At 37.9% G+C, this 25,793-nt stretch overlaps 3 protein-coding genes across 3 annotated transcripts; 1 reads left to right on the plus strand and 2 right to left on the minus strand.

Moving 5' to 3' along the window:
* The first annotated feature begins 3,358 nt into the window (after positions 1-3,358).
* On the plus strand, positions 3,359-4,661 carry LOC126758026 (protein-lysine N-methyltransferase EEF2KMT). The gene is made up of 3 exons (XM_050472009.1): positions 3,359-3,513; positions 3,573-4,374; positions 4,466-4,661. The coding sequence occupies exons 1-3, from the start codon at positions 3,430-3,432 to the stop codon at positions 4,576-4,578; spliced, it is 999 nt and encodes a 332-aa protein (XP_050327966.1). The 5' UTR covers positions 3,359-3,429; the 3' UTR covers positions 4,579-4,661.
* LOC126758014 (uncharacterized) lies at positions 4,643-16,072 on the minus strand. The gene is made up of 3 exons (XM_050471993.1): positions 15,765-16,072; positions 15,387-15,644; positions 4,643-5,879 (listed from the first exon to the last, which is right to left on the minus strand). Exons 1-3 carry the CDS (start codon positions 15,835-15,837, stop codon positions 4,753-4,755), a joined length of 1,458 nt encoding a protein of 485 aa, XP_050327950.1. The 5' UTR covers positions 15,838-16,072; the 3' UTR covers positions 4,643-4,752.
* Positions 16,073-21,418: 5,346 nt separating this feature from the next.
* Positions 21,419-23,025, minus strand: LOC126759298 (uncharacterized). The gene is made up of 3 exons (XM_050474035.1): positions 23,001-23,025; positions 22,697-22,942; positions 21,419-22,624 (listed from the first exon to the last, which is right to left on the minus strand). The coding sequence occupies exons 1-3, from the start codon at positions 23,023-23,025 to the stop codon at positions 21,438-21,440; spliced, it is 1,458 nt and encodes a 485-aa protein (XP_050329992.1). The 3' UTR covers positions 21,419-21,437.
* Positions 23,026-25,793: the final 2,768 nt, after the last annotated feature.

The raw sequence follows: 25,793 nt of genomic DNA on the forward strand, positions 1-25,793 counted from the left end.
TACGTCAACCAAACTCTATAGAGTCGTTTTCTTCAGGCATTTCCATATACAGTTCAAAAATGGAAGAAATCGGATAATAACCACGCCCACCTCCCATACAAAAGTTATGTTGAAAATCACTAAAAGTGCGTTAACCGACTAACGAAAAACGTCAGAAACACTAACGTTTAAGGAAGAAATTGCAGATGAAAGCTGCACCCAAGCTTTTTATAAAAATTGAAAATGGGCGTGGCGTCGCCTACTTATGGACCAAAAACCATATCTCAGGAACTACTCCACCGATTTCAATGAAATTCGGTATATAATATTTTCTTAACACCCTGATGACATGTACAAAATATGGGTGAAATCGGTTCACAACCACGCCTTCTTCCAATATAACGCTATTTTGAATTCCATCTGATGCCTTTTCTGTATAATACGAATATATACATTAGGAACCAATGATGATAGCGGAATAAAACTTTGAAAAAATACGGTATTTGAAAAATATGTGAATGCGGATAATAATCATCACTTATCGTGCGAGAGTATAACATGTTCGGTGACATCCGAACTTAGCCCTTCCTTACTTGTTCTGTTATATGTTTTTAACCCATATTGAATATAAAGATGCTTAGACCACACAATAATACTTCTACAAAAGTTTCGAGCTAACTTTTTTTGGACCATCATTGTAGTTACAAACAAAGTTCATATTCCGATGGATTGGAGCACTTCGATAATTATCCCCGACAAGGTCTAAAGTTGTGAAAAATTATAAGTATTACTTTTAGACATATTAGATATACTTATCATTTTTCCTTAAATCATATCCAAGATTAAGATTAAATACAAGGTGCGTTCCAAAATAAACAGGACTTAAAAAAACCAGAACAAATGGTTTTTTCGGCAAAATCAATTTATTTTATTCAAAATAGTCTCCTTCTGCTTCAATACGGCTTTTTGCACGGTCCGAAAGCATGTCGAACGAGTGTTTTAGCTCATTGGCCAGTATGGCCGCCAGTATGCTGGTGCAAGCCTTTTGAATTGCCTCTACGTCTGCATAACGCTTTCCTTTCATGGGCAAAAGCATTTTTCCGAAAAGAAAGAAGTCGCACGGTGATTTTTGGTCAAATAAACGTCCTTCGAATCTTGGATTCTGAGCAATTTTTGGTCGTCAGTCAATTTGTGCGGAACAAAACGTGCACACACCTTTCGTTAGCCCAAACGCTCCGTCAAAATGCGATAAATCGATGTTTTGGAGATGTTCAATTCCATTTCCATGTATTTCAATGATGACTTCGGCTGATTTTTCGATGGAATTTCGTGATCACGGATTTTGATTGGCCCACATGTTGATCGTCATTTATGTCCTCACGACCATTTTGAAAACGTTTAAACCACACGTACCCTCTGCTACGGGATAGGCAATCATCGCCATAAACTTGTTTTATCAATTGAAACGTTTCGGTAAAAGTTTAAACAAAATTTAATGTTGGCTCTTTGTTCGAAGCTCATTTTCGCACCGATAACACAAACATAGTGACACTTAAAACGTATAACTTCACTTCCAATCAATGAAATGTCATGAAATTCTCACTGGACAATCAAACAAAGAGATAGCAGATTCTAACGCACTAGTCGACATATAGATGGCGCCACCAGGGGGCGCTAGATTCAAAAAGTCCAGTTTACTTTGGAACGCACCTTGTATAAGTATGTTAGAGCGGAAATTCTAAATGAAAGGTGAAAGTCCGGTAGATATCAATATATCTGATATTATCATTATTCTATTTGAAGCGATAATGAAATTGAAATTTCTTGACTGAGTATTCAATAGTAGATGAAAAATCAAGAAACTCCTTATAAAAATCTTATTAGAATATAGACTCTAACTTTCACACTCGATTTCAAACAATGGCTTTCGGGCACACCAAAACGAACCGACATAACAAAACCCAATATTATTTTGAGAAGAGGGGACGAACCCAACCCAACCCAACGATAAGTTGGGTGGGGAATTGTTTAATTCTTATCGTTAACTGAATACGAAAAGATTTTTTCGACTAATATATATCTTTCGTAATACAGTATCAGTGGATATTGTATTATTATGATTTGATTGCTGCAAACTTACATAGGGTTTCCGTTAGATGATATGATAATCAAACCTTGTGAACTAGGCTATTCCCATATTTTTTTAAGAATGTCTTATTCTGCAGCAACAAAAACTGGGCTTTCAGGAAACGGCTTGAACCCGAATAAATCTTCAAGTATCCTTCTTTATTCGAAATTCATTTTGTAGAAACAGATTTCTGTCAACCGTGTATTTTTGACTTTAACCGATATAGGTGCTGGCGAAGGTTGCTTGAGATTGTTATATGAGCCGATTTTATTTCTAGTTATATTAGATGATTAGTTGAGACGCTGTCACAACCTATAGCAGTAGAATAGCTGGAATTGCCTCGCGAATTTGCAGTGACCCTTGTGAATATTCTGAATACTACAGGATATACATATATTTAGGTTAAGCGCCTACTTATATTGAATCGATTCCGTCGTACGTCGTTATGAGTTTTGATCACAATTATATCCCGCTTTGTCACTCCAAGTGGGTTGTTGTTGTAGATGTTTCTGTGGTTGTTATTACTGCAGTTTTGCCAAACCCAAGTCGTTTAAAAGTAGCTCCAGTGAGATGGTAGCTTCGACGGACCATGGGGATAAGGGAGTTCGAAGAATAGGCTTGATTGGACATTCAAAAATTTTATTAGTAATGATCTCCTCTGTGCGAACATTCTTACATATCGTCACCTGAAATGCAAAATAGCGTAAAAACATTTTCGGATATTTACAGTGGCATGAATGAAACATGAAATAAAATGGAACATGAGTGAAACAAAATTTTAATATTGGTTAAAACTGGTTTATATCTGACCGCAGAACCTTAAAATGTTGAACATATGTAATATTATGTATGTAATTTGAAGTAGTGAAGCGAAATCAATAAGACACTCAATTTCGAATTTTTCGATGATACGTTATTTTGCATTTCAGGTGACGATATACTCATATTCAAGTAAATTTTTTTATTTTTTTGAAGTACTCATTCATCGATAATATTTACGCAATAATACTAGGTAAAAATAAGTTATGTATACAAGAACTTTAAAATTTTTTTCTACCAAAACACTACTTTTAAAAATTTTAAATTTATTAAAGCTTTCACGCAAAACTAAATACATAAATCAAAAATTCGCAACCTCCGGCCCTACTTCATATTTTCCCCCATAAAGATGCAACACTGTTCACGCACACGTGTTGATAACATACCTGGCTTCTGCGAAACAGCTGTTTGTTGTTTACCACCGCGTTTTATAAAAGAAATGTTTATCTCTTTGCTATTCCAATTTATCTAGTGAATATAAAACATATAGTAATTCATTCATTATGAAAGAAGACATTGCTAGCTTCATCGATACGCTGAAGTATCAATTCCTGTGCTGCTATCCGCTACACTGTATCGACTGGGATGTAGGTATTAAAATTTGAACTCAAAAATTTTGCACTTGAAATCGCATTTCAATCTGCAGGCTATACCAAAAGAACTCACATGGGAAGAACACAAGCAGCTTATAGAAAACACGGCGCTGCACCCACTTAATAAAAAATATCCCATTAAAATAAGCTATCAACTAAATTTTCTAAAGCGCTTATTAGAGCAGCTGGAAAAACATTGTGACGAAGTACATGACATTGTGTACGAGAGCTACTGTGCTGTACAGCAACGTGTAGCTAAGGACACAACTGAAAAATATGCTTACAAGCACTATGTGCAACCGGTACTCGATGTCTCCTTTACCCTGCGCGAGTCCAAAAGCTTTGTGGCAGAAGGCACAACAGGCTTATGCAGCTGGCAGGCTTCCATAGCTTTAGCCGATTATCTGGTCCAAAATATTGAATTTGTGCGTGAAAAGTGTGTACTAGAGTTAGGTGCTGGCACTGGCCTGTGTGGCATGATTGCGCTGCAATGTTGCGGTGTGCGGCACATGCTGCTAACCGATGGAAGTCGCGAATGCATAGAACTTATGATGGAGAACGTCTTGCGAAATTTCAGCGCAGCCCATGAACTTACTGATGGTGGATATGAAATAAAAGGAAATTTATTGAATTTATGTGAATTGGAATGGGGCGCTGTCGACCAAATGAATTGGCCAAATGGATTTTCGACGGATTTGATATTGGCTGCGGACGTAGTATACGACGACACAGTATTCGATTCTCTAACACACGCAATTGATTATGTTTTTAAAATGAGGCAAGACAAATGTGAAATGTTACTTGCTGCCACAGTACGAAACGAACACACGCTTAACAAATTTTTAAATTTGCTTTGTGAGTATTAATTGTTAAATAATATGATTTTTGCGGTTATTACAAAAATGTATTTGCTGCAATGTTATAACCAAGTGCATATTAATTACAGCTACATTGGATTTCCAGTATGTGGAGAAGGATGTGATACCTTTAAACAAGTGCAACTTCTATTGGGATCGGACAACACCTGTAAAAATTTTTCATATTACACGTAAAAGCTAATTATTAAACGGTAGTTTAGAAAAGTGAAGGCATTTATTAAAAAAACAATACATTTATTTAAATGGTAAACTTAGTCTAACACAATAATTAAGTATAAATACATAAAATCTCGTTCTAAAATAATTGTTTATATTAAAAATGTATACATATTTACATTGTTGTATATGCCTGGACTCAATAATGTGCATGCGCACTTATCGTCGGGATCGAGCCATCGTGCAGACACGTCACATCCAGCTGCTCAATCTCGTGTTGTTTGAATATTACGCCCAGCAAATCGTATTGTATTTCGAACAGTGTCATGCAATAGGTGCGCGGCACCTTTACGCCCACCACGAGTGCAACCAGTGCTGTGATTATGAGGTACACAAAGCCCTGCGCCATAATCGTGCTCGGATCGTCTGCGTAGAAAAATGAATTTTTCGAATTGGAGACGAAATAGTAGTACACCATGCTGGTACTTAGCAACTTCGCCGAATACGACACGAAGAAAAGCAACTCGGTAAAGCGAAAATGCGAGACTTCCACAATGGAAATTTGCAAATTACAAAATGATAAACCAAAGAAAAGTAGTATGAACCAAAGTGGTAATTTCGTATCCACCGATGAGCATATGATCATGCTCAGTATTGTTAAAATTATTAGACAAATCTCATTTGCTACAAACGTGACTTTCACACTAAAGAAAACCATGGCCAGCACACATACAGCCGAACCGGCGAACACCACCCACAACATAGCGTCCACATTGTCCACTGGCGTTAGCCGTATGCCTGGATTCATAACAAACCAGAAGATATAGTATACAAAGAGCGCATACTGTATCGCTTCGGTGAAGAGCACAACCAGCGTGACGTTCCATTGTTGATTTTTAGTGACATAAAGAAACTTGACACGCTTAATGATATCCGTACGCTTATCAAATATGCTGCCGTTGGAGTTGGCAATGCGAAATTCATTATCCAAAATATTCTGACAATCGACAACGCCATAAAAATCCAAAACCTTCAAACCGATGAGTACGCCCAAAATCACAATCGAAATGGATAAGTAGAGACCAGCGAAACCCACATAGAGTCCATCCGGCACTTCATTGGTGCTTGTATTGCCTGTGTCGTCAGGCTTCGTGTAGCTGGTGCCAATAAGGCTAACCGCCGCGGCGGTGCCAAGTAGAAAAATGCAAAATGCAAGCGCGAGCATTATGGAACGGCTGCGTTTATGTAGCGTTGTGTGCAGGAAGCTCAAGCCAGCTATGTAGTTCAAGCTATACGCGAAGTAGGAGATGAAAGCGCCAGCTGTGTCTGAAAAGAGAAGCAAAAAAAATGTTTGAGAGTTGATTTATATAAATGGAGGGATTATAACCTAACCAATAACCAAAATTGTAAGACTTTAGAACAACAAAGACAAATGACTGGGTAATACCCCAGCACCAGTTATTCATATTAGGAGAGACGAACACTAAATTTTCTTAAGGTGGTATTCTTGTCAAAAATTTTTAAAATATCCTAAACAAATTTCTTACATATTTTCACAGTGTAGATATTAAAAATATCTACAAAAGGTTTTTCTAAATTCAATTATTCAAATTCAAAGATATACCCGTTTTACTGTCATTGCAACTTGCCCGGTTGAGTTTTAACTTAAAACTTAAAGCACGTTCTTCTTGAAACTGTCTTTTTCAAAACGATACGAACGATTTTTCAGATTCTACTGAAACGAAATTTTAAGATAATCTTCTTATAGATTTGTCTTTGTCCGGAACTAGACATATATCCAAATTAAATTTTTTAAAATATTTAAAAATTTGAAGCAGTCAAAAAAGTAGTAAAAAAATATATTTTTTTTTTCTCCAGGGGTGACCATATCCAGAAAAAACTAACTTTTCCGCAGTTCAATTTTTTGAGACCCCCACTTCATCAGCTGTTGGTTTTTGAAATTTTTAACTTTTTTTTTATTTTTTGTATTCTTGCTATGTTAAACCGCTGCCTTTATGCCGCGATGCCGCGATGTCTGAATTTGGTATCCCCGCAAAACTAATACGGCTGTGTAAACTGACGTTGAGTAACACCAAAAGCTCCGTCAGGATCGGGAAGGACCTCTCCGAGCCGTTCGATACCAAACGTGGTTTCAGACAAGGCGATTCCCTATCGTGCGACTTTTTCAACCTGTTTTTGGAGAAAATAGTTCGAGCCGCAGAACTAAATAGAGAAGGTACCATCTTCTATAAGAGTGTACACCTGTTGGCGTATGCCGATGATATTGATATCATCGGCCTCAACACCCGCGCCGTTAGTTCTGCTTTCTCCAGGCTGGACAAGGAAGCACAGAAAATGGGTCTGGCAGTGAACGAGGGCAAGACGAAATATCTCCTGTCATCAAACAAACAGTCGTCGCATTCGCGACTTGGCTCTCACGTCACTGTTGACAGTCATAACTTTGAAGTCGTAGATAATTTCGTCTATCTTGGAACCAGCGTAAACACCACCAACAATGTCAGCCTTGAAATCCAACGCAGGATAACTCTTGCCAACAGGTGCTACTTCGGACTGAGTAGGCAATTGAGAAGCAAAGTCCTCTCTCGACAAACAAAAACCAAACTCTATAAGTCACTCATAATTCCCGTCCTGCTGTATGGTGCAGAGTCTTGGACGATGTCAACAACGGATGAGTCGACGCTGCGAGTTTTCGAGAGAAAAGTTCTGCGAAAGATTTATGGTCCTTTGCGTGTTAGCCACGGCGAATACCGCATTCGATGGAACGATGAGCTGTACGAGATATACGACGACATCGACATAGTTCAGCGAATTAAAAGACAGCGGCTACGCTAGCTAGGTCATGTTGTCCGGATGGACGAAAACACTCCAGCTCTGAAAATATGCGACGCAGTACCCGCCGGGGGAAGCAGAGGAAGAGGAAGACCTCCACTCCGTTGGAAGGACCAAGTGGAGAAGGACCTGGCTTCGCTTGGAATATCCAATTACCACGTAGCGAAAAGAAGAAACGACTGGCGCGCTGTTGTTAACTCGGCTATAATCGCTTAAGCGGTTTCTACGCCAATTAAGAAGAAGAAGCTATGTTAAACCGATAATTCGAAAATATTTGTAGGCTAATGTAAGAATTGAGCCGCACACATTGACACATTATTATCACGAAGAAATTCTCTCTGAATATCAATAATACATCTCACATTTTTAGCGCTATTTTCGGCATAAAACCATCGTTAGGGTCCTATTTGGACTATTTTTAGACCCTATTTGCTCAAGGTTTTATTCCTATAACTTTTTTTGGTGCTTGGTTCATATTCTGTAAAGTGGAAGCTTCATATTAAATTTAAAAATTCAAGTATTATACATAGGAAGTAGGCGTGGTTGCTGTCCGATTTCACAATGTATTATATTAATCTTTAAACAATGTCATGCACCAAATATGGTTGAAATTAGTGGAGTAGTTCCTGAGATATCTTTCTTCTAATAGCCTTTAACATATATACATAGGTAAAGAAGTATTTAAAGAAGTTTGGTTGAAATAGCTATGGTCTGTGTGATATGCCCATTAAACCTTTTAAAAGGTCATGCCATGCCCACTTTTTAAAAAAAAATTAGCCCACGGATGCCTGAAACCGAATAGTAGTTCTGTGCCGTGGCCATGGCATTGTTCCGATTCCGGCCTTCAGCTGGGATCACAGCACATGATATCAATTTTAATCAAGATGTCTTAAATATACTGAAGTTATCGCTTGCACGGACAGACAGACAGTCACTCGGTTTTCACCTCCATATCTATCTCTATTAGTTTTAGGTTATGCAAACATCCGTCAGATGTGGTAAGAGTTTAAAAACTTACACCCTAGTTATTCAGACAAATGCATACATATGTACCTAGATACAATTACATCTGAATATACCCATATACAGCATATGATTATTATAACGAAAATGGCATAGCCAATATTATAAACTAAGTATCTTATCGTTTAGCTGATATCAGTCTGAAGTTTTAATGGGCAATATTGTATTGGCTATTGCTAAATTTATTCCATACGCTTTGTTTTGCTCATAATAAGAAGTTTAAATTTACTGTTATGTGTGTACAGCGTCTACCAATAGGAATGGCGTGATTTTGACAGCTCGTATGGGGCCATTTTTTACGGATTTGTGTCGAATTTTGTCAGTGTGTTTAGTAAGGTTTGTCATATCATTTATGGTGTCACATTTCACTTCGTCCAATTGTCCAAGATTATTACGCAAATGCACGTTATATGTTCAGTTCTGCTTTAATGGCTTCGTCAACAAAAAAGGTATTTGCGGTATTGCGGTGTATCAAATCCTCGTGTGATTCATCAAACAAAATTGCATTCCCAAAAATTGACCGTTTGATGCCTATTGTGGTACGCCGGTAATATCGGGCTATATTTCTTTCGAAATGAAGCAAAAAACACCGTTACCATCAGTAGCGAGCGTTATAATAAGACCGACTTTTTTCCGAAATTTAATGCGATCGACACGAACGATTCCTATTTCCCACAAGATGGTATGCGCGGCCTCATGTTTCACGTCTAAACATAGACTCATTGTGTGCACAGTTTACCGATTCGTTAATTTCGATAATTGGCCCGATCAAATGGCCGCAAAAATCAAGTGATTTGAGGATATGTTAAATAAGAAGTTTACATCAATCAACCAGCAACGCTCGAAGAGCACGAAGACAACATTCAGCGGATTATAGCTGAAATTCCAGCCGAAATGCTGTACCGGGTCATCGAAAATTGACGTCAAATGGTGGGGATATACAAATTGAAATTTTTCATCAAATATTTATTATTAACTAACTTAAGTCAGTCATGCAAGTTTATTGGTGAATTTCTTTAAGTAATTGTAATAGGTCGGATATTGTATATCCCAATAGACTTTGAAACTCATATACAAATAAATTTTATAGAATTTGGTTCAATTTACACATAAATATGTAACCACGTGATGATCGTTATTAATTCGATACTTTAATTAGATGTCCGTCACTCAATTGTTTTTCACTTCTAATTTAATGGAAGAATATTGTTGACAAAAATATAAAAGATAATTCCTAATCATAAAATATATACTGTACTATACTATCTGTTAGATCGATAGTACCTGACAGACACAAAATCTATAAATGTTAATATCGGCAATAAAAGGCGTTCAATTCAATTATTATGATGATTAAAAATTCTATTAGGGATCAGCATTGACATTGAGAATATATTCTATAAGAACAGTAGCGGTCGTATTTTGGTGAACAGCTTTGTAAGCTTTTGCCATGAGACAAAAAAATAACCAAGAAACATATGCTACTAATTTTTTTCGTTACAAAATTGAATACACAATATATTTTAAACTGCTGTGGCAAGAAGACACTACGTAGTGAGTATTAACTTTTTCAACATTCTGCCCAAAAAATGGCTTAGGAATTTTTATGAATATTTTTCAACAGGGACTTAGCGTTTTAAAGTAAATAAAAACTAACACAAAACACCTTGAAGACTTAACTGTTAATAACATATCTAATTTCTCCATGATTTTCATGCCACAGCAGTTTAAAATATATTGTTTATTTAAAAATTAGTAGCACACCCCCTGCTCAGCTTATAATAACTTTCTATGCAAAGTCATTGTCATCAAGTTGTTTCATTTGTTATTTGCTTCTCTGCTCCTGTCAAATAATAATAATAAGCTATATTATTATTGTAAAATATTTGTTATTATTTATAAATATGTTTCGGCCCCCACTGTCTTCGAAATTGCCTTTTATGTCTTTATAAGTCTACCAACTATAAACAGTCGGTTTGGTGATAAGAAAAATCCCCAAGTTGTCGCACCTACACACCTTCACTAACTATACAGTGATCCATAACTGTTGTGCATATTAGTCTGAACATTAGGTTTCCTCAAAATATCAAAAATTTAAAAAAAGATCACAACACTTGAACAAAAATTAAATGAAGAAATCATGCTGAAAATCAGGTAAACTCTGGAGAAAACTGTTTTTACTATTTCCAATTTTTTTTTCGGATACTTGAAGTTTTACTGGAAATTAATAACTGCATAAATACAGTTTGCCTTCTTATAAACAAATTATTAAAGAAAAAAGAGTTTGATAATTTATCTAAATATTGTTATTGACATTAATTAGACTTTGCAAATTGAATAGATCGACCTGTGGAATAATTCTTGTAGGCTGATTAGTTATATCTGTAAGTTGATTTACATATTATTTTTTATATAATATGTACAGCAGATTTAATCTCAACAAATTTTTAGCCGTTCACAACTCTTTCTCTCAGTCATTTGATTTCAATCAGTAATTCTCTTTTGAATAATATAATAATCTAAGGTTGTCTTAAGACTTAACGAGTATCATACCCAAAGATAGTGTAACTATTCCACCGCTTCGGCTTAACCAATAATGGTCATTGAAGCTACATTGTAGGGAGCTCTCTTTTAAGTGGTAATGTTAACTCTGGGGAAGCAGAGGAAGAGGAAGACCTCCACTCCGTTGGAAGGACCAAGTGGAGAAGGTCCTGGCTTCGCTTGGAATATCCAATTGGCGCCACGTTGCGAAAAAAAGAAACGACTGGCGCGCTGTTGTTAACTCGGCTATAATCGCCAATTAAGAAGAAGAAGAAGAAGTTAACTCTAATTGTATTGAGTTTCATCGTTATCGATAAGTGACTTCTGACATTATATTGTCAAAAAAGTCTTGCGGTATTTTCGCTAGTTGGCGCTGAAAGCGCGTAGTTCTAGTTTTATTCGTCGCATCGGGTCATGCTATACTTTTTTGAAAAGCTCATATCACGCGCTAACACGTGTTTGATTGATTGTCGTTTCTTTTAAGTCGTTCGTGAGTTATAGCGTCGCAAACATGGAGCAAAATAAAGAGAAAATACGGCATATTTTACAGTACTACTACGATAAAGGCAAAAATGCATCTCAAGCCGCCAAAAAAATTTGTGCAGTTTATGGACCCGATACTGTTTCCATTTCCACCGCACAACGATGGTTTCAAGATTTCGTTCTGGTGTAGAGGTGGTCGAAGATGCGCCACGCTCCGGAAGGCCTATCGTCGAAAATTGCGATAAAATCGGTGAATTGATTGAAATAGACCGTCATAGTAGCAGCCGTAGCATCGGTCAAGAGCTGGGCATGAGTCATCAAAAATTCATTTCAATTTCAAAAAAAAAAAATTAAATAAAAATACCGCAAGACTTTTTTGACAACCCATTATGTGGCTTTCGCTCAGTGGTGTATGGATTCATTACTTTGCCATAACTCAAGTTCAGATGTAGTATAATTATATATATACTAATTATAAATTTAGTAATTCATGTTAAATGATGTTTCCAACCTTGAGGAGAAAAGATTAGTACAGTGTTATATCAATGATTTTCATGCAACTTTCTATACAAAATATATTAGTTATTAAAACTTTAACTTTTGAGTAAAAGCTTTAAAAAGTTGTGCTAAATTTCAGATCGGTGTCTTCAAAACTAAGGTACATTCTGACAGATAGACGAACAGACAAACGGTTATGACGAAATCAACTCAACTCGTTTCGCTGATCTTTTTTATATATTGTGAAACTTTCCATCACGGATAGTCCTCATAGCCAGACATCTCTCGTAGTTGAACAAATTTCATGCACACAACGTTTTCATTATTATTTTTACACAAAAGTAATTCTTTTAACTGGACATAACTATTCTTGATTAATACATATTGTCTTGCGCTGGTGCGGTCTGGTTCGCGGTGGCTCAACGGAAATTAATGGCATAATTGGCATTCATTCACTCCTGGCATTAATTAGTTCAATAGAAAGTAGTATTGACTTGCAGCTTATGACTCTGATAATACATTTTAAACACTAGTTTTTGCTACGCCCCCTTAGCCGGACAAAAACACTACGACGGTGAGTGTCCGATTATTGGAAATTTCACTGTACTATATACTTTATATTAAATTCAACGTTTCTTTATGGGTGTTACAAACTTCATGCCAAACGAAATATACCTTTTCAGGCTATAAAAATAGTGCCTGAATGGCCTAAAGTAGAGTTACTCACTTTAATGAATTATCCAATAAAAGGATTCGGTATTTTCAGGTGAACATATATTCAGCAGCTTCACTAAATATAAAAAATCAATTTTTTACTCGTCTAAGCTTATTTCCTCCCTTAAAATACATATAAGAAGCTTTATTAATTTCAGATGACAAACATTTTGCCACGATGTTTGGAACACCCAAAAGAAAACGTCTGAGACCTATAAAATATACATGGCATATATAAATGATCGGCGTCACGAGCTGAGTCGTATTAACCATGTCCGTCCGTCCGTTCCTAAACTAAACTTTTTATTTAAGAAGATATTTTAACGACATTTTCATAGCCGCCATACAAACTGACCAATCAGCTCTTGAAAGGAATCGTTTGTATCTGGGAAGCGTATTATAGCTTCGGCGCAACCGAAATCAACGTTTTTTTTTTTATTAATTTTCATTAAAATAACCATTATCTTAATCTAAGAATCACTTTTTTAATCTCTATATCTCTTACTGGCTCTATTCGCTCGATTTCCCCTACTTTGCTTTATATTTTATTATCGGTGTAAACAACTTTTCGATAATACGATAGTTCTAAAAGAAACGAGCAAACCCATTGTACGAATTACCCTACAAAGTTTAGTTAAATACTTATTACTCCACTTAGAGGCTACTAGGTCTTACACCTAAGCAAATAAATAAGTCCATTATTACTATTACTACAAGCATAGTCCAAATTTTCGCCTTTTGGTTTTGAGAAATTTTCTATTTCACTTATTTGAAGAACTTTCCGCTTCTAACTCAAGATTAATGGAACGATAGTTTCGTCTCACAACCTTCTTTGGCGTACTTTTGGCAGAAAAAACATAATGAACGAAGGTTGAAAGCATTTTTGAAATTGCTTATTGCAGTTTTGTCACTATAATCCTGATAACTAGAAATAATCAAAATAGAATTGGTCAACAATACTACTGTGCCTAAAAAATAAGGTGACATTGTATTTATTTTGAAAATTCTTTATTTATTCTTCCAAATCAATTTCATCCCCTTCAAAGTAATCCCATATGCACTTATGCCAACGGATTTTCCAATCTTCGAAACACTGGTTGTAGTCACTTTTCGGAATGGCCTTCAGTTCCGTCTTCGCTGCGGCTTGAATCTCCTCTATCGTATATAAACGGTGTCCTCGGAGCGGTCTTTTGAGCTTGGTGAACAGCCAGAAGTCGCACGGAGCCAGATCAGGTGAATACGGTGGTTGCGGAACGATATGGGTTGAGTTTTTGGCGAAATGATCACGAATTACGAGAGCAGTGTGGGATGGTGCATTATCGTGGTGTAAAAACCAAGAATTGTCTTTCCGCAATTCTGGCCTTTTTAGGCGGATAGCGTTACGCAAACGACGCATAACGTTCAAATAATATTCCTTGTTGACTGTTTGACCGGTTGCAAGGAATTCATAATGCACAACACCACGATAATCGAAGAAAACAGTCAACATGACCTTGATTTTTTAGCGACTTTGGCGCGATTTTTTTGATCTCGGCTCTCTTTTGGCACAATATTCGCTCGATTGATCGGTTGTTTCGGGGTCGTAAGCATAAAACCAAGTCTCATCGCCAGTTATCATGCGTTACATGACACCCTGGTAGTCGGAAAGCATCGTTTCACACACTTCAACGCGACGCCTATTTTCCAAAAAATTCAATGTTTTCGGTACCAGTCGAGATTTGACGCGCTTGAGGCCCAAAACATCCTTCAAAATGGTATTGGCTGTGCTTTTCGATATGCCAACTTCATCAGCAAGGTCTCTAATTGTTAATCGACGGTTTTTCAACATCAAATCTTTGATTTGTTGAAAGTGAGCTTCGTCGGTTGAGGTTGATGGTCGCCCTGGACGCTCTTCGTCTTCGACACGTTCACGGCCGGCTTGGAACTCACTATACCACTTGTAAACATTTTTTGATTTTGAAAATTGGTTCCGTAAACAAAATTTAATACAAATTCTTTGCTCAACAAATTTCGACATCGCAAAAAACGAAAAACTCACTTTTAGCAGCTCACAAAACGACACGTATCTCAAACACTAATGAATATTTTGACATGAAATTTGACATGAAATTTGACATAAATGTGACTGACAGCACTACCAACCTAAAAAAAAAATAATTCTCAAAATCCTTCGACGCGCGCAGTTTAAATTCAAATGTCACCTTATTTTTTGGGCACAGTAGTATATACAACCTTGAAGACAGCGCAGTTTTCATATTGAAGCAGTTGTTCCCCGTATTTTAACTCTATTTTCACTCTATTTATTATCACGTTTTTTGACTGAGCGACGACAAACAGCACAGCCGTCATCTCTCATTCATAGATTAGGTGGGTTAATTGTATAATTTATAGTATTACTGTAAGTAGAAAGGCTCAGAAAATACCCTAGTATAGAAATAGCAGCAAAACTGTCGAAATCAATTAAAGCCAAAAGTGCCGATAACGGAAGATTAACTGCCAAATGGCGTTGTTGTAAATACTTGACTAGGTAAAAGTACAACGAGTAGCTTAATAACGACATATGTGTGTGCGATTCCGTACTAAAAGTGCTTTTTTACTTTTATACTTAATTCCATATTGTTAGACCTCGCACCATAAACTACACATTTACGCACAAATTGATCACACACACATACATATTTACATAATTTTCATATGAGTCAGCGGACGCCTTAAAAAACTTACCCATGTCATTAGCAAAGTAGAAACAGCTCGCCAGCAAATTGCTAACGCCCGCGCACAGCAGAATCGGAATATGCCAAAATATGATGCGTCCCTTGAGGAATTTCACCAAAAACATGATGAGCGCAATGACGAAGCCGGTGCAACCGCCAAATATCATTGGACCGTACTCGATGAGCCCGGCGTTGACGTTGCGTTCTGCGATCAGCGAGCATATCGTGTAGCCGAATATGAGGCCGCATGGCAGGAAGGTTAAACACACTAGAAAAATGCAATGGAAACTTATTATTATTTTTTAGTTTTTTTTTTTTGCAATTTCACCAATTTTTTCACACTATTTTTCCACCTTTCTTTTACTCATTGCTTTTCATTGCAACGTACCCACAAAGGTCGGTGCGAACAGGAAGAATTTGTTGACGAAATTCTCCCACAAATTTGCAATTTTATTCGCCATTCCACACGCTCACTTCTCCACAAGTTCGGATACAGGGTGTCAGTCGCAGATCGAGAAAAAAAATTAAACTTAAATAAAACGTAGCTGAAGTTCAACGCATAGCCGCACTAAATTACAGTTAGTAAATCTGACTAAAAACTCCCCGTCGAAACGTTACAAAAAATCGTCGACGTCCCGGACAATGACCACGTTACACAAGTGCCGTTTCAATGAATTGTCTCTCGCAGTCTGACGACCCGCACTGAGTTGCAACACGCTCCGCATGGGCCCGATCGGTGCTAACTCATTTTTGTGTCCAACCTTTTGTTTTTGCCTTGAAAAATTCTCTGATAAAGTCCGTTACCAAACGCGATAAGATAAGATTGGTTAGTGAGCATGTGTGAGCGCATGAAGTAGCCGATTTGGCATACTCGCTGGGCCGTCGGGCGAGCTGCTGAACATTGGCAACTTGGAAAACAAAGTTTTTGTCGATATGCTACTCATTCGTTAATATTTTTGCAGTTATTTATTTGATTATCCAAAAATATAATTAATTACTGTTTATTTGTTACAATAAATGTCAAAGTCAAGAAAATTAAATAATTTCAATTACTTATTAATCACATGCATAGGCAGTACAGTGCCTTCAACGAGTAATCGGGTGGGTAGTTTATACAGATAATAGAAGTCAACAACACTATAAATCAAAGAGTTCATATATACAGCAACGTGCAACTAATTAGGAGCACTATTACAATAAACAATAACTTGTCAGGGTTGCCCTGCAATTTTCCAATAAATGACAACATATCGCTTATCTAAATTATTTCCATAAAAGGTATATATTCAAAACAAAAACGTATATTTTATACTCATAAAAATTGCTAGCAACACCCTAAAATAAAGTCACACCATGCTCTGATAAATTTTGGGAGCACACCTAATGTGAGCGCCTAAAAACAAGGCGATTTCTTTAGAGAATATTTTGCATGGCAGATACAATTTATATAACGGTGATCCAAGGGAGGTTTTAAAAATTTAGTTTTTTCTTTTGACAGATCACACGTGAGTCGTGTCAAGCAGTCAAGTTATTTTTGTTCAGTATTGTTTGGCATTTCATCGTGGAAAGACTTCTTCTTTTTCTTCTTAATTGGAAAGACTTACTCCTGAACAAAGTGTACAAATCGTTCAACTTTGTTACGAAAATTCACTTTCTGTAAAGAATGTGTTTCGCGCGCTTCGCTCAACTTATGGTCAACATAATTGGCCTACTGAGCGTACTATTCGCAACACCATCACCCATTTTGAGGCCCAGCATTCATTATTGGATAAAATTCGACCGAATAAACCACGTCAGGCAGGCAGTGACGAAAATATAGCAGCCGAAGCTGAGGGTGTACACGAAGACCGTGGAGAGTCAATTTGGCGCCGTTCGCAGCAACTCGGACTGACTTACGGAACGACTTGGAGCACTTTACGTCGAGATCTTAAATTGAAAGCGTACCAAATACAGTTTATGCAAGAACTGAAGCTGCTCGAACTTCTCAAGCGACATCGCTCTATGGGCTCTTAAAAAGTACCAAGAAAATCCGATGATTTCAAGCCAAATTTTGTTGAGCGATGAGACCCATTTCTGGCTTAACGGGTATGTAAACAAGCAAAATTACCGCATTTGGGACGAAGAGCAACCAGAAGAGATTCAAGAAGCTGCCATGTCATCCAGAAAAACAAATGGTTTCATGTGGTTTGTGTGCCTGTAGAATCATCGGTACATATTTCTTCAAAAATGATGCCGGTGAGAACGTAACCCAATATTTGATGCCTTAAATTGAAAGTCGTGATCTCAGTGACATTTGCCTTCAACAAGACGGCGCCATTTCCCACACGGTGATGTCATATCACATCGTTAGACGTTTTCATATGGGGATATGTAAAGTCTAAAGTATATGCAGACACGCTTCGATTCAGGCCTTGGAACAAAATATCAAGAGTGTCATTCGCCAGTTACCAGTCGAAATGTTCGAACGAGGCATTGAAAATTGGACATTGAAAGAGATAGAGAGCCTAAATATGTTCTTTCGGCTGATAATAAACACTCCCCATTAAATTTGAAGTTTCTGGGTTTTTTCTTTAAAAATATAGTACATTCGATAAGTGACTTCAGTATATGAGATATTTTAATTAAATTGAGAGAGTTAACACAGTATGCCCAATGATCATGATTTTTTCTTGACCCTTTTGTTGACTTTAAAAATCTGTTGTCAATACTGATTTCCATCGAGGACGAGGAACTTCTGTTATCCATTCGTATAAATTTTGCGAACATAATGGGTTTTGGTTATATTGTCTATAAAACCTTCCCGATCTCATACTCTTGGAGTTGGTATATATTCCTTGTGTCGAAGACTTCGTTTCGAAGTTGTGGATACATTAGAACACGTATTCCATCTTTAATAATTGCGCAGCACTGACTGGCTTACCATAGTGAAAAACATTTTGTTTACAAAATTCGTTTTTTTTTTTTAATATAGTTCAGGGGGATACACTGATTATAGCGACTCTCCAACTTTTCGATTTCATTTTTGTAGTACGATTTGTCCTTTGCTTGAAAGTAGACCACTTCATCCGACGAAAATTTCTTCCCAGCGAACATTATTTTGAGATTTGAGAGCAGGAAATAGTCGCTAGCGGCCAGTTCTGAAGAATGCGGTGGATGAGGAAGCAATTCGAAGCCCAATTCATGGATTTTTGCCATGACTTGTGACACGGTGCTTTGGCTTGGTGTAACAGCACTTTCTTTTTCTTCCAATGTCGCCGTTTTCGGCGATTTTGTCCTACAAACGGTATAATAACGCCATGTAATAGTTGCTGTTGACGGTCCTTCCTTTTCCAAGGTATTCAGTAAAAATTACTCCATGCGCATCCCAAAATACATAATCTTGCTGTTTTTCCACTCTTTGGTATGGGTTCATCGTCTACAATCCACTCAGATGACGGTCGATTGGACTTCGGGGTGAAATAGAGTAGCCATGTTTTATCCATTGATACATATCACTGCAAAAACTCGTTTTTATTACGCTTGAACATCTCCAAACACTGCTCAGAATCATCACCTCGTCGTTTTTTGCCAGAACGTAATTAGTATTGAACTCGCGCGACATCCACTTTGCAAAGAACGTTCTCATGCCCAAATATTCGTGAATGATATGATGGCGGTTTTTCCATATTTACATTATTCCGTATTTTCCCTACACCAAAAATCGTGTTTGAGAAGTTTTTCTAATTGTAAAAACTCCCGTTATTTTTTGAACACATTTCAGTAAAAATTGTTATTGCTTTTAAGGAATTGCATGCGTCTGTACACTCATCAATAATTAGCGAAATGCCTATATCTATCGTTCGTATATCTAATCGTTATAACCTTCTTAACATCCAAGTAGCAGTGATGTTGCCCGAGAATCACAATCCAGTTGTTACTATATGCAGAGATACCACAAACAAAAATGATATTTTTTATATAAATTTTGTTGTATCTGTAATCGTTCTGCACCTGCAAAAACTTTCATAGTCAGTGAATCAATCAGTTGTTCGAAAGGAAATTCCAACCTTATTAGTTATTAGAGTAGAGGGAAAGTGGGGGCGACATTCAATATTCATAGTTTTACTACTTGTAGTTATACTACTATGAGCAAAAAATAGTAAGACTTTGTTCATAATTTTAAAATTCTTAATTTATTACTCCAAATCTATGCCGTCCCCCTCAAAGTAATCGTCCTTGGTCCCAACTCACTTGTGGCAACGTTTTTTCCAATCCTCGAAACCGTTGTTAAAATCAATTTCCGGAACAGGTCACGACATTAAGTGATATCAGGATGTAAGATTTTGAGAAATGGTTTAGAAGTAGACGTATTACCATTGACAAGTTCGAAGAACTGACTTTTATGACTTCTGAAATGTGTTCTAACATTTTTTGGCTGATAAATGTATGTGTTAATGGTACATTTTTATAAATTTAGAAGAAAGATGCAAGTAATGATGTTCCGATACCACGATGTACTCAAAAAAATTTTTATTGAAAGTATTGGATAGTCGAAAAAGTCTTTTCGTATTTCGAATAAAACTTCAACTTATTTTTTTTAATTTATAATGAATTGTTATGAATCAAATATCGAGTACATACCATTCTGGTCGACCACTTTTTGCCATTTTTCCGCTGGAGACATTATTTCATCAGTGTAAAACTTTTTTGGTTTCTCGGCGAAAAACTGAGACAAGTAATATTCACAGGCTTCTCTTGAAGCCAAATTTACTCCATTAAGAGAGTTCTGCATTGACCGAAATAAATGGTAGTCCGATGGTGCAAGGTCAGGGCTATATGGTGGATGCATCAAAACTTCCCAGCCAAGCTCGCCCAGTTTTTGCCGAGTCATCAAAAGATGTGTGTGGTCTAGCGTTGTCCTGATGGAAGACGAAGTCCTTTCTGTTGATCAGTTCTGGCCGTTTTTTTTCGATAGCTTGCTTCAATCTTCTCAGTTGTTGACAGTAAATATAGAATCAATCGTTCGACCAGCTCATAGTGGATGATTCCTTTCCAATCCCACCAAACACTCAGCATAACCTTTCGAGGCGTCAATCCTGGCTTTGCGACCATTTGTTGAGCTTCACCACGCTTGAACCATGATCTTTTTCGCACATTATTGTCCCGTTTGATCCACTTTTCGTCTCCTGTTAACATTCGCTTCAGAAATGGTTCGATATCATTTCGTTTCAACAGGGAATCGCAGATGTTAATTCGGTTCATTAAATTTTCACAGACACTTCATGTGGTGCCCAAACATCGAGCTTCTTTTTGTAGCCAGCCTTTTTCAAATGTTTCAAAATTGTTTGGTGATGAATGTTAAGTTCCTTAGCGATGTCGTGGCTGCTTATGTGATGGTCTTGGTCAATCTTTTCCATAATTTCGTCGACTTTTTCAACGAGGTGCATCTTTTATATCGAAATTTCCAGAACAGAAGCGAGCGAACCATTGTTCTGCGAACTGATACAGCATCGTCACCGCAAACTTTACAAATTTCATTGGTGGATTGGTTGGCATTCTTCCCTATTTTCCAAAAATTTCAAATATTGCGAATTTCTTAATTATTTTCACTAACTTTTGAACAACTGGAACTTTTTTGAACTTCCCCGAATTTAATTTTCCAACAAGTTTGTCTTCCGTTATGGAAAGCAAAACTCATATGAAACTAAGTGAGTACGTAACATGACGAGCTTGTTTTCGGTTTTAGCTCTTCTTCATTAACCATAACTCTTTAGTCTCATTGAGTTATGAACACTTCGATAAAAACCGCATAATCGAAATTATCGCAAAACTGCTCTTTAGCGATGTTCATGGAGCAGTTCTCCGATCGCGCTCACACTCTAACTTCTAACTGAACATCTAATCTGGACTGGTACATTCATACAATAAAGCAATTATGAAAATACTTAAAAACTCGACAAAATTGGAAACGAAAACTTTTTTTGGTAAATTTTTATTTAAATTTATTATATCTTAGATTTTTGTAACAATCGAAAAAATATGAAAATTTTATAACTTGCTTGGAGGGCCTTCTGGATTTTCCTCAATAAAAACTTTTCTTCCCTGAACAAATACTTGCAAGCCGCTCACCTACCTTAGGCAGCTCCTCACTCGCATCTGATTCTTTCGGGTACTGCTGAAATACACGATTGCCATCCAACTTCACGCAACGCACATCGTCCGGTTGTAGATCGTGGTACACAAAATAATTCGTATTCCATAGTTTGGTTTGTGGTGGCGTCGAAGGTCGGCGCCGTCTCACACCCATCAGTTTATTACGCATTTCAATGAGACCACGTGAGCGCGGCACAAAAATACATACAAGTCCAATGCAGGCTGCAGTTAATAGTATATTGAATATACCGATTCCCAGCAACTCTTGCCAATTGTCATCTGCCAACGTTTCGTACTTTAAGACTTCCAAGACGAGCAGTTCTATAACGTAAGCTACAGCGAGCGCCAATTCGGTGTAGAGCAAAGGCGTACATTCGAGCACTAGTTGGAAAACCACGCTAGAATACACGCCGATGCAGGTATAGTAGAAGCACAGAAAGTAGAAACATTGCTCTGTGGCATTTTCGTCATAAACACCCAGCAACGCAGAGAGCGCCGTAATTTTGATAACGCCAAACATTAGGTACAACAATTTCGGCTTGTAACGTGCCATCAAGGCGCTACCCAACGCACAACCGAACGTGTAGAGCACGTATGGACCGTACAAATACTGCGTTGCCATATATGCAAAAGTGGAGCTCCAAGCCAGCTGCAGGTACGAAGCTAAGTATAGTAGCGCACGCTCCAACATCAACACGGCAGCCACGCCCACAACCCACCATTGACGATTGCGCTGCACATAGTAGTCATCACGACCCACAAATAGCGCATAGATCGCTTTGTTCGGCAGAAACACAAGTTTCTCCTCATTCAGCAGATTGAAGGCCAGATCGAAGGATACCTTATAATTGTGCACACCCAAATGTTGGAGCACCTCGTTCACCACGACACCGGCGAGCATGAAGAGCGAAATGCCCAAATAGATCCAACCGCAATAGATCGGTTCGAACTCGTTGAATACGCTAAAGCCCACCGTGAAGCCGGCGAAGTGCAGTGCATTCCCAAATGCTATGCGCGCCGGGCGCAGGCCACGCGACGAACTGCGCAAACTGATGTAGCTGTAGCAGGGAATGAGCGTAGTGCCAATGCCGATGAAGCCGAAGTAAAAGCAAATATCTGCAAATAATATAGTATTGAGCATATTAATAGAAGCGGCGCTTTGTTTTTGTTCTTTTGTAAGCTACGTACTTAAGTTGCCCGTCAGCATGAAGCAACAACTGATAAGGTAGCATATCAGACCGTAGAAAATCACATAGAAGTGATCATAACTCTGCTGGCGTTTTAAATATTTGCGCAAAGTTAAGCCGCCCGCCAAGGCCACAGCTACAACGCCCCCTAGCAAGGCGTGCCAATGCACCCACAGATTGTCGTAGACGTAGGCATGCTTGCAGTAATAGCCGAAGAAGCAGCCACTCGCGAATAAGCACAGGAAAACTGTAGAAAATAAAATTGCTTATGGAAATATAGACACAAACTTTCTGTTCTAGTTTACCAAAAATATCTGGAAAATGGTACATTTCGGTGTGAGAATACTATAATAACTGATCACTTTGTTCTATTTTTACATCTGCGCGCTTGCAGGCTTTCGAAACGTTTGATTTACTACGCTATCTCCGCATTCTTGCATCGATGACACACTCTTCAAATTGCTAGGTATCTTAGGCGTTGAGATAAAAAGTGTTGTGCCACAGAAGTTATCTTTGATTAGAGACAATAATGTGATTGGAGAGTTATGTGAGAGTTTCACTTCACACCAAATGGTTCTTTATAAAAAGTGATCCATTTCGAAGTTCCCTGCTTTCTTAAAGAAAAACACCGAAACTTCAAATTTAATGGGAAATGTTTATTATTATTCGAAAGAACATTCTTTGGCTTTTAATTTTTTGAATATTATCTCTTTCAAATGTTGGCCGCGGCTACGTATGAGTTCAATTTTCGATTACGCGTTCGAGCATTTCGACTGGTTACTGGCGAATGACACGTACGATGCTTTGCTTCAAGGCGTGAATCGAAGCGGAATTGTCCGCATAGACTTTAGACTCTACATATCCCAACAGGAAAAAGTTTAACGATGTGATATCACACGATCCACACACAGACCCAAAAGCTGAAATGATCGGTTCTCTCAATAAATCCATTGATTAATGCAATGTATGGGAAGTGGCGTCATCTAGTTGAAATCAAATTTCGCCGAGATCACGAGCTTCAATTTCAGGCATCAAATAGTGGCGCGATAACGGTTGCCCTTGATGGTTACGATCTCACCGATGAAAGAAGAAACGTGGACCGATGATTCCACCGGTCCACAAACCATACAAAACCGTTGTTTTTTTATGAAATGTCTTTGTCCCAAATGCGACAATTTGGCTTGTTTACATACTCATTGAGCCAGAAATGGACCTCATTGCTGAACAAAACATTTGGCTTGAGAACGTCGGATCTTCCTGGAACTTTTCAAGACTTCATAGAGTGAAGACATATCGTTTGGGAAGGTCGAGCGGCTTCAGTTCTGGCACAAGCACAGTCGAACCAATCGTTACAAAAATTATATTAATATTGGAGCTCCAACTCAAGTAAGGTTACAGATAGTATTTTGTAACTTAAATCGTAAAACATTACTGCGAGTGTTTCACAAACGCTTCAATCTTTCCTTAACCGATGTGTTCGAAGGATTATGCGGGTATTCTGGCTAAGTGTTATGAGCGATGGTAACCCCTAGACCACAAATAAACAGCTACATGTCGATATCGAAAATCGCACGTCAACATTACCAAACCAGCGTAAGAAAGTCGACGGCGCGAGAGGTCAGCCGAAACAAGGAGGCGGGAAGTCGAAGCAGAAGCGCAGATAATTATCATTCGTGAGAATAAATTAAATTTCCAGCGAAAAATTAATCTCATTAGAATTTCTTGGTATTTCTTGTGCAAGAATTGAATCGAACTAAATAACGCAGAATGAAAAAAACCCAAAATGCCTCTACTTTGGATGAACTATGGATTGGCCGAGGAAGATAGTTTTGAAACCACATATCCAAAGCTCAGAACGACCAGAATCCAGATAATCGGATAAATTTATAAAATCTGCTAGGTCTCGCCAAAATCTTTCTCCAATTGAAAATGAGTAACAGAACCCTATCTGTAATTTTAGACATCGTGATGGTTGAATGAAATCAAATTAAACATACACCATAATAAAATTAATTGGCATAATGGTTCTCAATATGGAAGATATTTGAGATTTTACCGATTTCAATGAAGACTTTCATGCTTCAGCTGGGTTCCTTACGCAAAGGAAGGATGGTCGGCGTTGCGAGTTTTCGAGAGAAATGTTCTGCGGAAGATTTATGGTCATTTGCGAATTTGCAAGCGCTAAAACCGCTGTCGATTAAATGATGATCTGTACGAGATGTACGGTGACATTGACTTAGTTCAGCGAATCGAGACACAGCTCTAAAAGCATTCGACACAGTACCCGCCGGAGGAAGCAGAGGAAGAGGAAGACCTTCACTCCGTTGGAAAGACTAGGTAGAGAAGGACCTGGCTACACTTGGAATCTTCAATTGGCTCCAGACAGCAAAAACGTAGAGCGACTGGCGCGCTATTGTAAACTCAACTATAACCGCGTAAGCGGTGTCTACGCCAAACAAAAAGAAGAAAAAACAGCAAAGCAGTAACCCTCGCATTACCAAAATTAAAAAAAAAATCTGTCCACGTTGGTGTAATGAACTAACTTATAATATACTTCTCGCTAACAGTCGAAAAATGTGCCATCCTTGAAAGTAATGAAGGAATGATAAGGGTTTATACCTCGTCTAATGTCAACTTTCTTCAGAACGGACAATAGTTATGCGAAAATATAGTATTCAACAACTTAGATGCTTTATTGAAGACCGTGAATTCAAGAGTACGCTAAATTTCAAAACAGATACAACAGACCGCTCTTATCGGACGTCTAGTTGAATTAAGCCGCTCGCAAATATCTTCCAGTCATACCGAGTTTTGGTATTATGTTACAAACACACTGTGCAATCAACTTTCAGTTAGCCAAAGTAGTAACTCATACGCTCCGTATAATCACGAGCCAGCAGCGATTTGCTCCGAATGGAATACGAACTGCGCAAGTACAAATAATTCGGCAAAGACGCCGAATTTCATGAATGAAACTGCCGGCACGAACGCTCGCAGGGTTGATAACAGCATTTCACCCTTCAACATCCGCTGCAAATGTTTACGGCAATAAGCCGCCAACTTCGCGCAGCAGGGGCGCACTTCGGCACAGCGAGAGC

This window comes from Bactrocera neohumeralis, chromosome 5, assembly GCF_024586455.1.
Source record: "Bactrocera neohumeralis isolate Rockhampton chromosome 5, APGP_CSIRO_Bneo_wtdbg2-racon-allhic-juicebox.fasta_v2, whole genome shotgun sequence".
NCBI lineage: Eukaryota > Metazoa > Arthropoda > Insecta > Diptera > Tephritidae > Bactrocera > Bactrocera neohumeralis.

Coding starts and splice junctions, on each gene's coding strand:
- LOC126758026 (XM_050472009.1), top strand. CDS start 3,430: ATGAAAGAAGACATTGCTAGCTTCATCGATACGCTGAAGTATCAATTC. Junction 3,514..3,572: donor TACACTGTATCGACTGGGAT/GTAGGTATTAAA, acceptor TTCAATCTGCAG/GCTATACCAAAAGAACTCAC. Junction 4,375..4,465: donor CAAATTTTTAAATTTGCTTT/GTGAGTATTAAT, acceptor TATTAATTACAG/CTACATTGGATTTCCAGTAT.
- LOC126759298 (XM_050474035.1), bottom strand. CDS start 23,025: ATGTACCATTTTCCAGATATTTTTG. Junction 22,943..23,000: donor CCATTTTCCAGATATTTTTG/GTAAACTAGAAC, acceptor TATTTTCTACAG/TTTTCCTGTGCTTATTCGCG. Junction 22,625..22,696: donor CATGCTGACGGGCAACTTAA/GTACGTAGCTTA, acceptor TATTATTTGCAG/ATATTTGCTTTTACTTCGGC.
- LOC126758014 (XM_050471993.1), bottom strand. CDS start 15,837: ATGGCGAATAAAATTGCAAATTTGTGGGAGAATTTCGTCAACAAATTC. Junction 15,645..15,764: donor GTTCGCACCGACCTTTGTGG/GTACGTTGCAAT, acceptor GCATTTTTCTAG/TGTGTTTAACCTTCCTGCCA. Junction 5,880..15,386: donor CTACTTTGCTAATGACATGG/GTAAGTTTTTTA, acceptor TTCTCTTTTCAG/ACACAGCTGGCGCTTTCATC.